Source organism: Bombina bombina, chromosome 5 (genome assembly GCF_027579735.1).
Source record: "Bombina bombina isolate aBomBom1 chromosome 5, aBomBom1.pri, whole genome shotgun sequence".
Taxonomy (NCBI): domain Eukaryota; kingdom Metazoa; phylum Chordata; class Amphibia; order Anura; family Bombinatoridae; genus Bombina; species Bombina bombina.
The window spans coordinates 829250527-829263245 of record NC_069503.1 but is presented as its reverse complement, the minus strand read 5'-3'; the positions used below and the strand labels follow the sequence as shown (position 1 = coordinate 829263245).

The following is a 12719-nucleotide window of genomic DNA, read 5'->3' as shown; positions in this document are numbered from 1 at the left end:
CATTTTGATCTTTCGGGCAATATAAAATGCTCTGAAGGCTTGGCCTCTCTGGGTTAGTCCCATTTTATCTGATTCCAATCAGACAATATAACCTTGGAGGCTTACATCAACCATCCATGGGGGAATGAGAAGCTCCCTAGCTATGAGGGGAAGTATCTTGGATACTGGAGTGGGTGGATACCCACATTTGTTCGCTGTCAGCGATCCACATTCCAGGTGTGTGTCAGGGTTTTTTCCCTGTTGTGTTTGCCATGTGCTGCTTGGCAGCCATTTTACTCCACCTCTCTTCCTGACTATGGTGCATTGTGGGGGATGCTGCTCAATTCCTGCACTTCCTTTTATGGCCAGACTGTTGTGCATCATCCATGTGAGACAGGATGCAGTCTCAGAATTGGGATGTCATTACTTATTATTTAAAGGGCCTCTTTTCAGTATGCTTTGCATTTGCGTTGTCTCAGACCTGTTTGTGAGAGTTACTGTGTATACCTGGCTGCCTGACGTCCTTCCTGGTTCCTGATCCCTGGCTTGTTCCTGACTCTGCTGTTTTCCTTGTTCCTGATTCCGGCTCGTCTGACTATCGCTTTGGCTCCTGACTCGCTCATCTGACTACCAGCTCTGGTTTTGACTCCTGGCTTGTTATTTGACTCATGACTTTTTATTATTTTTTCTATCAATAAAGTGTGATTATTTTTGCACTTCTCGTCTCAGTCTGATTCCTGGCACCCTGACAGTATGAGAGAATGAGGGAAAGTACTAGTCCAATTGCCAGACAAGAGGGTGACGAAGGCACTTCCCTGCATCACCGTGTAGCTTGCTAGTGATTAAGAGAAGATTTACAATTACACTAGCAGTAATCTCTAAATCCCCCTCTCTTCCTCCAGGAACTCTCCATTGCAGGAAATTTAAAGAAACTTGACTGAGGATGCTATCTTTGCCCTCTCTTTGACAAGACAAAAAAACAACTGGGGAGGGAAGAGGAGGTTGGGAGAACATTAAAAAGAAAAGTGGGTTTTGCAAAATAACCAGATATAAACTTACAATTAAATATATATGTTTTATACTCAAAGTGATCTTCACTTTAGGTATATAGCAATAGACTATTTGTAGTGGGGCAAAGCTTGACAGAAGTCTTCAGGACTCCTCTTTTTTATCTGTCTATCTAGCTATCCTAGTAATTTTGCAACAAATGTATTCTGATAGTAGAAAAACTAAATCAAGTTTGCAAGAAAATAATAGAATAATCTGGATTATTCCAAATTGAAAAACAACTCAAGAAAAACATCTGCAAAACCAAAATGTCATTCCCCTTAACAATAAAGAAACAATGAAAGTATCTATTGAATTTAGCCCCAGGAGTTGAATTCTAGTTGTAATGGCTTGTAGACTCTCACCACCTTATAAAAGAAAACAAAATGGTATGCTTACCTGATAAATTATTTTCTTTCATGGGTGATTAGAGTCCAAGAACCATTACTCCTGGGATTCAAATCCAGGCCACAAGGATTTCCTCCTAGAGACCAGAAGTTGAATCCCAGGAGCAATGGTTCGTGGACTCCACCACCATATGAAAGAAAAAGAGTAGTTACTAAAAATAAGGCTACTGAAAATAGCAACGCTTTTCCTCCCTAAAAGCACCAAATAAGAAGACAAACAATCTGACAGTATCATGTGGCTGTATCCTTAGCAGGACTTGTTTAGCTGGGTAAGACATAGTACGAGGCAAAAGCATATAAAAACTATAGCAACAAAGTACAATACAACACCATAATACATACCCTTAACCTGAGATTCACGATAAGGCATTCTATTGAGCCCGTAGAAATTAACGTGTGAATACTACTGTAGATTAGAGATAACATTTTAGGACTCAGACTTGCTATAGGGGACTCAGCCAGTACCAGTAATACTTACTGACAAGGGTTTACACTATTATTTCCTAAGCTGTTTTAGTATATTTTTTTTATTTTTTAAGAAAGGTTTTCATTGAAAGCTATATTTTCAACAGTGAAGATCCTATGATCTAACAAGTGTTGGACAGAAAGTGCCTATACAAACATTTTTTCAGGCTTTATGATATGCCTAACGTACTTTTTTTACATTTGGCATTATTGTGCTTTCCAGAGTTCCTTGATAACTGAAATGAATCAGGAACTTCAAATGTTCTTTAAAAAACACAAACATGGTAAATGAAGATTGTTGCAGAATTTTAAAGGGAACCTAAACCAAAAATGTTTCTTTTATGACTCAGAGCATACAATTTTAAACAACTTTCCAAATGACTTATATTATCTAATTTGCTTTGTTCTTTTGGTATCCTTTCTTAAAGAAACATACAACTTTAAGGTCAGGAGCTTAGAGCTAGCTGCTGATTGATGGCTGCTTCTTATCATTGGCTTATAGAATGTGTTCACGTAGCATCCCAGTAGTAAATTGCTACTCCTTCAATAAAGTGATACCAGGACAATAAAGCAAATTTGGTAGGTAGAAGTAAATAAGAAAAAAATTGGGGTTTCATATCCCTTTAAGGTTATAGACCTCTTAGAAATTCTATGGAACGATTATAGGAAAACATACCTGAGAGAGGTGGCTTGTGGGTAATGAAGAGTGCAAGGAACACTGATAATTAACTTGTGTTGTGGAATAGGGAGTGTCCTCCATCTCAGTCCCACTAGGAAATTAAAAAAAAATATATATAATTTTATTTATTCTATTTTTCTATATAGAAAGGTAAACAAAATAAAAAAAAATGTTTAACTTGCTTAAAATAAAATAAAAGCAATTCATTAAATACAAACGGTAAAACATTTCAATTTGATTTTACCTTCTTGTCAGTTATCCGTAGCCTGTATTATGTCCAAGTACCAGGATTTCATATGGTTTTTTATGGCAGAATCAAGAGGAAAAACAAATTCGCCACATCTTGTTATCTGACAAAAAAAAAAAACATCCATTACTAAATTGAAGACCTTGTAATTATATGAAAGCTGAAAAAACTGCACTGATATAAAATAGGTTTAGCAAAAACAGAATTTATGCTTACCTGATAAATTACTTTCTCTTGTGGTGTATCCAGTCCACGGATTCATCCTTTACTTGTGGGATATTCACCTTCCTAACAGGAAGTGGCAGAGAGCATACAGCAGAGCTGTCCATATAGCTCCCCCTCTAGCTCCACCCCCCATCATTCGGACCGAAGGTTAGGAAGAAAAAGGATGAAACCATAGGGTGCAGTGGTGACTGTAGTTTAATAATAAAACCACCTGTCTTAAAATGACAGGGCGGGGCCATGGACTGGATACACCACAAGAGAAAGTAATTTATCAGGTAAGCATAAATTCTGTTTTCTCTTGTAAGGTGTATCCAGTCCACGGATTCATCCTTTACTTGTGGGGAATACCAAGTACCAGAAGCTTTAGGACACGATTAAGGGAGAGAACAAGAAAGGTACCTTAAACGGGAAGGCACCACTGCTTGTAAAACTTTCTCCCAAAAATAGACTCCGAAGAAGCAAAAGTAATCGAATTTGTAAAATTTGGAAAAGTAAGCAGCGAAGACCAAGTTGCTGCCTTAGAAATCTGTTCAACAGAAGCCTCATTTTTAAAAGCCCATGTGGAAGCCACTTCTCTGGTAGAATGACAGTAATTGTTTCAGGAGGCTGCTGGCCAGCAGTCTCATAGGCCAAACGGATGATGCTTTTCAGCCAAAAGGAAAAGAGGTAGCGGTCACCTTTGAGCTCTCCTCGTACCAGGAATATATAACAACAAAGAAGTTGTTAGTCTGAAATCCTTAGTTGCTTGTACATAGAACTTTAAAGCACCAACCACATCAAGATTGTAGTAACAGGACGTTCCTTCTTTGACAAGAGGATTAGGACACAGAGAAGAACAACAATTTCCTGGTTAATATTCTTATTAGACACAACCTTAGAGGAAGAAAACCAGGTTTGGTACGCAAAACACCTTATCTGCATGGAACACCAAGTAAGGGTGAGTCACACTGTAAAGCAGATAACTCTGAAACTCTTCGCGCAGAAGAGATAGCTACCAAAAACAAAACTTTCCAAGATAAAAGCTTAATATCTATGGAATGTAAAGGTTCAAACGGAACCCCTTGCAGAACTGAAAGGAACTAAATTCAGACTCCATGGCGAGCCACAGGTCTATAAACAGGCTTTATCTGACTAAAGTCCTGAGTAAACGCTTGAGACGTCTGGTACCATCCGCCAGACGTTTGTGTAAAAGAATAGACAAAGCAGATATCTGTCCTTTTATGGAACTAGCTGACAATCCTTCTCCAATCCATCTTGGAGAAAAGACAATATCCTGGGAATCCTAATCTGACTACATGAGTAGCCCTTGATCGCACCAATAAATGATATTTTCGCCAAATTCTTATGGTAGATTTTCCTGGAGACAGGCCTTTCTCTAGCCTGAATCAGGTGTATCGATAACCAACTCAGAGAAACCAAGCTTAGATAGAAGTAGGCGTTCAATCTCCAAGCATCAGACCACAGAGAAATTAGATTTGGATGTTTGAAAGGACCTTGAAGTAGAAGGTCCTGGCCTCATTGGCAGAGTCCACGGTGGAAAGGATGACATGTCCACTAGGTCTTCATACCAAGTCCTGCGTGGCCACGGCAGTGCTATTAGAATCACCAACGCCCTCTTCCTGCTTGATTACTGGCAACCTGACGAGGTAGGAGAGGAAACGGTGGAAACACATAGGCCAGATTGAAGGACCAAGGCGCTGCTAGAGCATCTATCAACACCGCCGGGGATCCCGAGACCGGCCTCCCGTAAGAGGAAGTTTTGGCATTCTGACGGAACGCCATCTAGTCCAATTCTGGAGTGCCCCATAGCTGAGTCAGCTGGGCAAATACCTCCGGGTGGAGTTCCCACTCCCCGGATGAAAAGGTCTGACGACTTAGAAAATCCCTTCCCAGTTGTCTACTCATGGGATGTGAATTGCTGAGAGGTGGCAAGAGTGATTCTCCGCCCACCTGATTATTTTGGGTTACTTCCATCATTGCTAGGGGACTCCTTGTTCCCCCTTGATGGTTGATGTAAGCTACAGTCGTAATGTTGTTCCGACTGAAATACTGATGAATTTGGCCGTCAGCTAGCTGAGGCCATGCCTGAAGAGCGTTGAATATCGCCCTCAGTTCCAGAATGTTTATCGGGAGAAAGAGCTTCTTCACGAGACCATAAGCCCTGAGCTTTCAGGGAGTCCCAGACAGCACCCCAGGCCCAACAGACTGGCGTCGGTCATTACGATGATCCTCTCTGGTCTGCGGAAACACATTCCCTGAGACAGGTGATCCTGAGACAACCACCAGAGAAGGAGAAATCTCTGGTTCCCTGGTCCAACTGTATTTGAGGAGACAAATCTGCATAATCCCAATTCCACTGTTTGAGCATGCATAGTTGCAGTGGTCTGAGGTGTATCCATGCAAAAGGGACTATGTCCATTGCCGCTACCATTATCCAATTGTCTCCATGCACTGAGCTACAGACGGCCGAGGAATGGAATGAAGAGCTCGGCAAGTAGTTAAGAGTTTTAACTTCTAGACCTCCGTCAGAAATATTTTCATTTCTACCGAGTCTAATTAGTGTTCCTAGGAAGGGAACTCTTGTGAGGGGGGAAGAGAGAACTCTTTCTGAGACCTGAGAAAGGGCCACTACGATTTCCGTGTGAGACTTGGCTCTTTGAAAGTTGACGCCTGAATTAAGAATGTTGTCCTAGATAAGGCGCCACTGCTATGCCCCGTGGTCTTAGCACCGCCAGGAGGGACCCTACACCTTTGTGAAAATTCTGGGAGCAGTGGCCAACCCGAAAGGAAGAGCCCATAAACTGAAAATGCTTGTCCAGAAAGGCAAACCTGAGAAACTGGTGATGATATTGTGGATAGGAATGTGTAGATACGCATCCTTTAGATCCACGGTAGTCATATATTGACCCCTCCTGGATCATTGGTAAGATTGTCCGAATGGTCTCCATCTTGAATGATGGAACTCTGAGGAATTTGTTTAGAATTTTGAGATCCAGGTTTGGTCTGAAAGTTCCTTCTTTTTTGGGAACCACAAACAGGTTTGAGGTAAAACCCCAGCCCTTGTTCCGCAATTGGAACTGGTGGATCACTCCCATTGTATGTAGGTCTTCTACACAGCGTAAGAACGCCTCTTTCTTTGTCGTGTCTGTAGACAGACGAGAAATATGGAACCTTGAATTCTAGAAGATATCCCTGGGATACAATCTCTAAGGCCCAGGGATCGTGTAAGTCTCTTGCCCAGGCCTGAGCGAAGAGAGAGAGTCTGCCCCCTACTAGATCCGGTCCCAGATCGGGGGCTACCCCTTCATGCTGTCTTGGAGGCAGCTGCAGGCTTCTTGCCTGTTTACCCTTGTTCCAGCCCTGGTAAGGTTTCCAGGCTGCCCTGGGTTGTGAAGTGTTACCCTCTTGCTTTGCAGCAGGGGCGGTTGAAGCGAGACCGCTCCTGAAATTTCGAAAGGAACGAAAATTATTTTGTTTGTTCCTTGTCTTAAAGGACTTGTCCTGAGGGAGAGCATGGGCCTTTTCCCCCAGTGATTTCTGAGAAAATCTCTTTCAATTCAGGGCCGAAAAAGGGTCTTTCCTTTGAAAGGGATGTTCAGCAGTTTTGGATTTTGACGACACATCGGCCGACCAGGACTTGAGCCATAGCGCCCTGCGCGCCAGAATGGCGAAACCTGAATTCTTTGCCGCTAACTTAGCTAGTTGGAAAGCGGCATCTGTGATAAAAGAATTAGCCAGCTTAAGAGCCTTAATTCTGTCCATAATATCCTCATATGAGGTCTCCGTCTGGGAGCCGCATCTTTCAGCGCCACGAACCAGAAAGCAGCTGCAGTAGTTTACAGGAACAATGCATGCTATAGGTTGGAGAAGAAAACCGTGATGAACAAAAATTTTCTTAAGTAAACCCTCTAACTTTTTATCCATAGGGTCTTTAAAAGCACAACTGTCCTCAATTGGTATGGTTGTGCGTTTAGCAAGTGAAGAAGCAGCCCCCTCCACCTTAGGGGACCGTCTGCCACGAGTCCCGCGTGGTGTCAGATATGGGGAACATTTTCTTAAAAACAGGAGGGGGAACAAACGGAATACCTGGTCTATCCCACTCCCTAGTTACTATATCTGCAATCCTCTTAGGGACCGGGAACACATCAGTGTAAAACAGGAACTTCTAGGTACTTGTCCATTTTACACAATTTCTCTGGAACCACCAAAGGGTCGCAGTCATCCAGAGTAACTAATACCTCTCTGAGCAATAAGCGGAGGTGTTCTAGTTTAAATTAAAAAGCCAACGTATCTGAGTCTGTCTGAGGAGGCAACCTTTTCCCGAATCGGAAATTTCTCCCTCAGACAGCACATCCCTCGCCCCCATTTCAGAGCGTTGTGAGTGTATATCGGATACGGCTACTTAAAGCGTCAGAATGCTCATAATCTGTTCTTAAAACAGAGCTATTACGCTTTGCAGATAACACGGGCAGCTTAGATAAAAATACTGAGAGTGTATTATCCATAACTGCCGCCAAATCTTGTAAGGTAAAAGAGTTAGACCGCGCTAGAGGTGCTAGGCATCGCTTGAGCAGGCGTAACTGGTTGTGACACTTGGGGAGAGGTCAACGGGCTAACCTCATTACATTCTGTCTGAGAATCATCTTGGGCCACATTTTTAAGTGCGACAATATGGTCTTTAAAATGTATAGACATATCAGTACACGTGGGACACATTTTGAGAGGGGGGTTCCACCATGGCTTCTAAACACATTGAACAAGGATTTTCCTTGGTGACAGACATGTTTAACAGACTAGTAGTAAGACAAACAGGCTTAGAAATCACGTAAATCAAGCAAAAACACACCTTTGCAAAAAAAACGTTACTGTGCCTTTAAGAAATAAAAAAGGCACACAATTTTCCAAAACAGTGAAAAATGCACCAAACTTTCTGAAATTTCACAGTATGTACCTAAAGCATTGGTAAGATTGCACAAATAGCAAAAAAAAATCGATTAACCCCTTAATGCCCAAACTGGATCAATAGGTAAGCTAACAGACCGGTTTAAAACAAATTTAGCACCTTTCTACAGCTCTGCTGTGGGCCCTACCTTCCCTTAGTAGTCAGATTTATGGGGAAAAAGCTTTTTATGGGTCCTCAAACTGTAGCAGGAGCCACCATGTGAACACAGCCTGAAGATCTAGTCCCTCTAACTGTGCATCTGAGGCGTGAAATTAGGCCCCTCCCACCTTACTCCAGTGCTGTGAGGCCTAAAGATACACTCCTAAGAGTTATAATATTAGCCATGTGGGTAACAACCCCTGAAAGAAACCCAAAGAGACCTTCTAAGTGTCTCAAAAACTATCTTTATAAGAAAAAAAAACGTTTGCCATAAAAAGTGTCAACTTGCCATAAAAACATAATTTATGCTTACCTGATAAATTCCTTTCTTCTGTAGTGTGATCAGTCCACGGGTCATCATTACTTCTGGGATATTACTCCTCCCCAACAGGAAGTGCAAGAGGATTCACCCAGCAGAGTTGCATATAGCCCCTCCCCTCTACGTCACCCCCAGTCATTCGACCAAGGACCAACGAGAAAGGAGGAACCAAGGGGTGTAGTGGTGACTGGAGTATAATTTAAAAATAATTACCTGCCTTAAAAACAGGGGCGGGCCGTGGACTGATCACACTACAGAAGAAAGGAATTTATCAGGTAAGCATAAATTATGTTTTCTTCTGTTAAGTGTGATCAGTCCACGGGTCATCATTACTTCTGGGATACCAATACCAAAGCAAAAGTACACGGATGACGGGAGGATAGGCAGGCTCTTTTAGTACAGAAGGAACCACTGCCTGAAGAACCTTTCTCCCAAAAATAGCCTCCGAGGAAGCAAAAGTGTCAAATTTGTAAATTTGGAAAAAGTATGAAGCGAAGACCAAGTTGCAGCCTTGCAAATCTGTTCAACAGAGGCCTCATTCTTAAAGGCCCAAGTGGAAGCCACAGCTCTAGTGGAGTGAGCTGTAATTCTTTCAGGAGGCTGCTGTCCAGCAGTCTCATAGGCTAAACGTATTATGCTACGAAGCCAAAAAGAGAGAGAGGTAGCAGAAGCTTTTTGACCTCTCCTCTGACCAGAGTAAACGACAAACAGGGAAGACGTTTGTCGAAATTCTTTAGTTGCCTGTAAGTAAAATTTAGGGCACGAACTACATCCAGATTGTGCAGAAGACGTTCCTTCTTTGAAGAAGGATTTGGACACAAGGATGGAACAACAATCTCTTGATTGATATTCCTATTAGTGACTACCTTGGGTAAGAACCCAGGTTTTAGTACGCAGAACTACCTTATCCGAATGAAAAATCAAATAAGGAGAATCACAATGTAAGGCTGATAACTCAGAGACTCTTCGAGCCGAGGAAATAGCCATTAAAAATAGAACTTTCCAAGATAACAACCTTATATCAATGGAATGGAGGGGTTCAAACGGAACGCCCTGTAAAACGTTAAGAACAATATTTAAACTCCATGGCGGAGCAACAGTCTTAAACACAGGCTTAATCCTCGCTAAAGCCTGACAAAAAGCCTGAACGTCTGGCACTTCTGACAGACGTTTGTGTAACAGAATAGACAGAGCTGAGATCTGTCCCTTTAATGAACTAGCAGATAAACCCTTTTCTAAACCTTCTTGTAGAAAAGACAATATCCTAGGAATCCTAACCTTACTCCAAGAGTAACCTTTGGATTCACACCAATATAGGTATTTACGCCATATTTTATGGTAAATCTTTCTGGTAACAGGCTTCCTAGCCTGTATTAAGGTGTCAATAACTGACTCAGAAAATCCACGTCTTGATAAAATCAAACGTTCAATTTCCAAGCAGTCAGCTTCAGAGAAGTTAGATTTTGATGTTTGAAAGGACCCTGTATCAGGAGGTCCTGTTTCAGAGGTAGAGACCAAGGTGGACAGGATGACATGTCCACCAGGTCTGCATACCAAGTCCTGCGTGGCCATACAGGTGCTATCAGAATCACTGATGCTCTCTCCTGTTTGATTCTGGCAATCAATCGAGGAAGCATCGGAAGGGTGGAAACACATAAGCCATCCTGAAGTCCCAAGGTGCCGTCAGGGCATCTATTAGGACTGCTCCTGGATCCCTGGATCTGGACCCGTACCGAGGAAGCTTGGCGTTCTGTCGAGACGCCATGAGATCTATCTCTGGTTTGCCCCAACGTCGAAGTATTTGGGCAAAGACCTCCGGATGAAGTTCCCATTCCCCCGGATGAAAAGTCTGACGACTTAAGAAATCCGCCTCCCAGTTCTCCACTCCCGGGATGTGGATTGCTGACAGGTGGCAAGAGTGAGACTCTGCCCAGCGAATTATCTTTGATACTTCCATCATTGCTAGGGAGCTTCTTGTCCCTCCCTGATGGTTGATGTAAGCTACAGTCGTGATGTTGTCCGACTGAAACCTGATGAACTCCCGAGTTGACAACTGGGGCCAAGCCAGGAGGGCGTTGAGAACTGCTCTCAATTCCAGAATGTTTATTGGCAGGAGACTCTCCTCCTGACTCCATTGTCCCTGAGCCTTCAGAGAATTCCAGACGGCACCCCAACCTAGAAGGCTGGCGTCTGTTGTTACAATTGTCCAGTCTGGTCTGCTGAATGGCATCCCCCTGGACAGATGTGGCCGAGAAAGCCACCATAGAAGAGAATTTTCTGGTCTCTTGATCCAGATTCAGAGAAGGGGACAAGTCTGAGTAATCCCCATTCCACTGACTTAGCATGCACAATTGCAGTGGTCTGAGGTGTAAGCGAGCAAATGGCACTATGTCCATTGCCGCTACCATTAAGCCGATTACCTCCATGCATTGAGCCACCGATGGATGTTGAATGGAATGAAGGGTGCGGCAAGCACTTTGAAGTCTTGTTAACCTGTCCTCTGTCAGTAAATCTTCATTTCTACAGAATCTATAAGAGTCCCCAGGAAGGGAACTCTTGTGAGTGGAACGAGTGAACTTTTCTTTTCGTTCACCTTCCATCCATGTGACCTTAGAAATGCCAGTACTAACTCTGTATGAGACTTGGCAGTTTGAAAGCTTGAAGCTTGTATCAGAATGTCGTCTAGGTACGGAGCTACCGAAATTCCCCGCGGTCTTAGTACCGCCAGAAGAGCACCTAGAACCTTTGTGAAGATTCTTGGAGCTGTAGCCAATCCGAATGGGAAGAGCTACAAACTGGTAATGCCTGTCTAGAAAGGCAAACCTTAGATACCGGTAATGATCTTTGTGAATCGGGTATGTGAAGGTAAGCGTCTTTTAAGTCCACTGTGGTCATGTACTGAACTTCTTGGATCATGGGTAAAATTGTCCGGATAGTCTCCATTTTGAATGATGGAACTCTTAGGAATTTGTTTAGGATCTTTAAATCCAGGATTGGTCTGAAAGTTCCCTCTTTTTTGGGAACTACAAACAGATTTGAGTAAAACCCTTGTCCCTTTTTCCGACCGTGGAACTGGATGGATTACTCCCATTAACAATAGTTCTTGTATGCAGCGTAGAAACGCTTCTTTCTTTGTTTGGTTTGTCGACAACCTTGACAGATGAAATCTCTCTCTTGGAGGAGAGTGTTTGAAGTCCAGAAGGTATCCCTGAGATATTATCTCTAGCGCCCAGGGATCCTTGGACATCTCTTGCCCAAGCCTGGACGAAGAGAGAAAGTCTGCCCCCTACTAGATCCGATCCCGGATCGGGGGCCCTCAATTCATGCTGTTTTAGTGGCAGCTGCAGGCTTCCTGGCCTGCTTGCCCTTATTCCAGGACTGGTTAGGTCTCCAGCCTTGTCTGTAGCGAGCACCAGATCCTTCTTGTTTTGGAGTAGTGGAAGTTGATGCTGCTCCTGCTTTGAAATTCCGAAAGGAACGAAAATTAGACTGTCTAGCCTTAGGTTTGGCTTTGTCTTGAGGTAGGGCGTGTCCCTTACCTCCTGTAATGTCAGCGATAATTTCTTTCAAACCAGGCCCAAATAAGGTCTGTCCCTTGAAAGGTATATTAAGTAATTTGGACTTAGAAGTTACATCAGCTGACCAGGATTTTAGCCACAGTGCTCTGCGCGCTTGAATGGCGAATCCGGAATTCTTAGCCGTAAGTTTAATTAAATGTACTACGGCTTCCGAAATGAAAGAATTAGATAGCTTAAGTACTCTAAGCCTGTCTGAAATGTCGTCCAGCGTAGCTGAACTAAGATTCTCTTCTAGAGACTCAATCCAGAATGCCGCTGCAGCCGTGATCGGCGCAATGCATGCAAGGGGTTTGCAATATAAAACCTTGTTGAACAAACATTTTCTTAAGGTAACCCTCTAATTTTTTATCCATTGGATCTGAAAAGGCACAGCTATCCTCTACCGGGATAGTGGTACGTTTAGCTAAAGTAGAAACTGCTCCCTCCACCTTAGGGACCGTTTGCCATAAATCCCGTGTGGTGGTGTCTATTGGAAACATCTTTCTAAATATCGGAGGGGGTGAGAACGGCACACCGGGTCTATCCCACTCCTTAGTAATAATTTCAGTTAGTCTTTTAGGTATAGGAAAAACGTCAGTACTTGTTGGTACAGCAAAATATTTATCCAACCTACACATTTTCTCAGGTATTGCAACTGTGTTACAATCATTCAGGGCCGCTAACACCTCCCCT

General features: G+C 43.1%; 1 protein-coding gene across 1 annotated transcript in view; it reads right to left on the bottom strand.

Annotated features, from left to right (window-relative positions):
- Positions 1–12719, bottom strand: part of METTL4 (methyltransferase 4, N6-adenosine) — a 380380-nt gene that overhangs the window by 124850 nt on the left and 242811 nt on the right. The window contains 4 exon segments of the mRNA XM_053714956.1: positions 2575–2596; positions 2598–2652; positions 2804–2888; positions 2891–2927. Coding sequence (XP_053570931.1) covers positions 2575–2596; positions 2598–2652; positions 2804–2888; positions 2891–2927 — 199 coding nt within the window.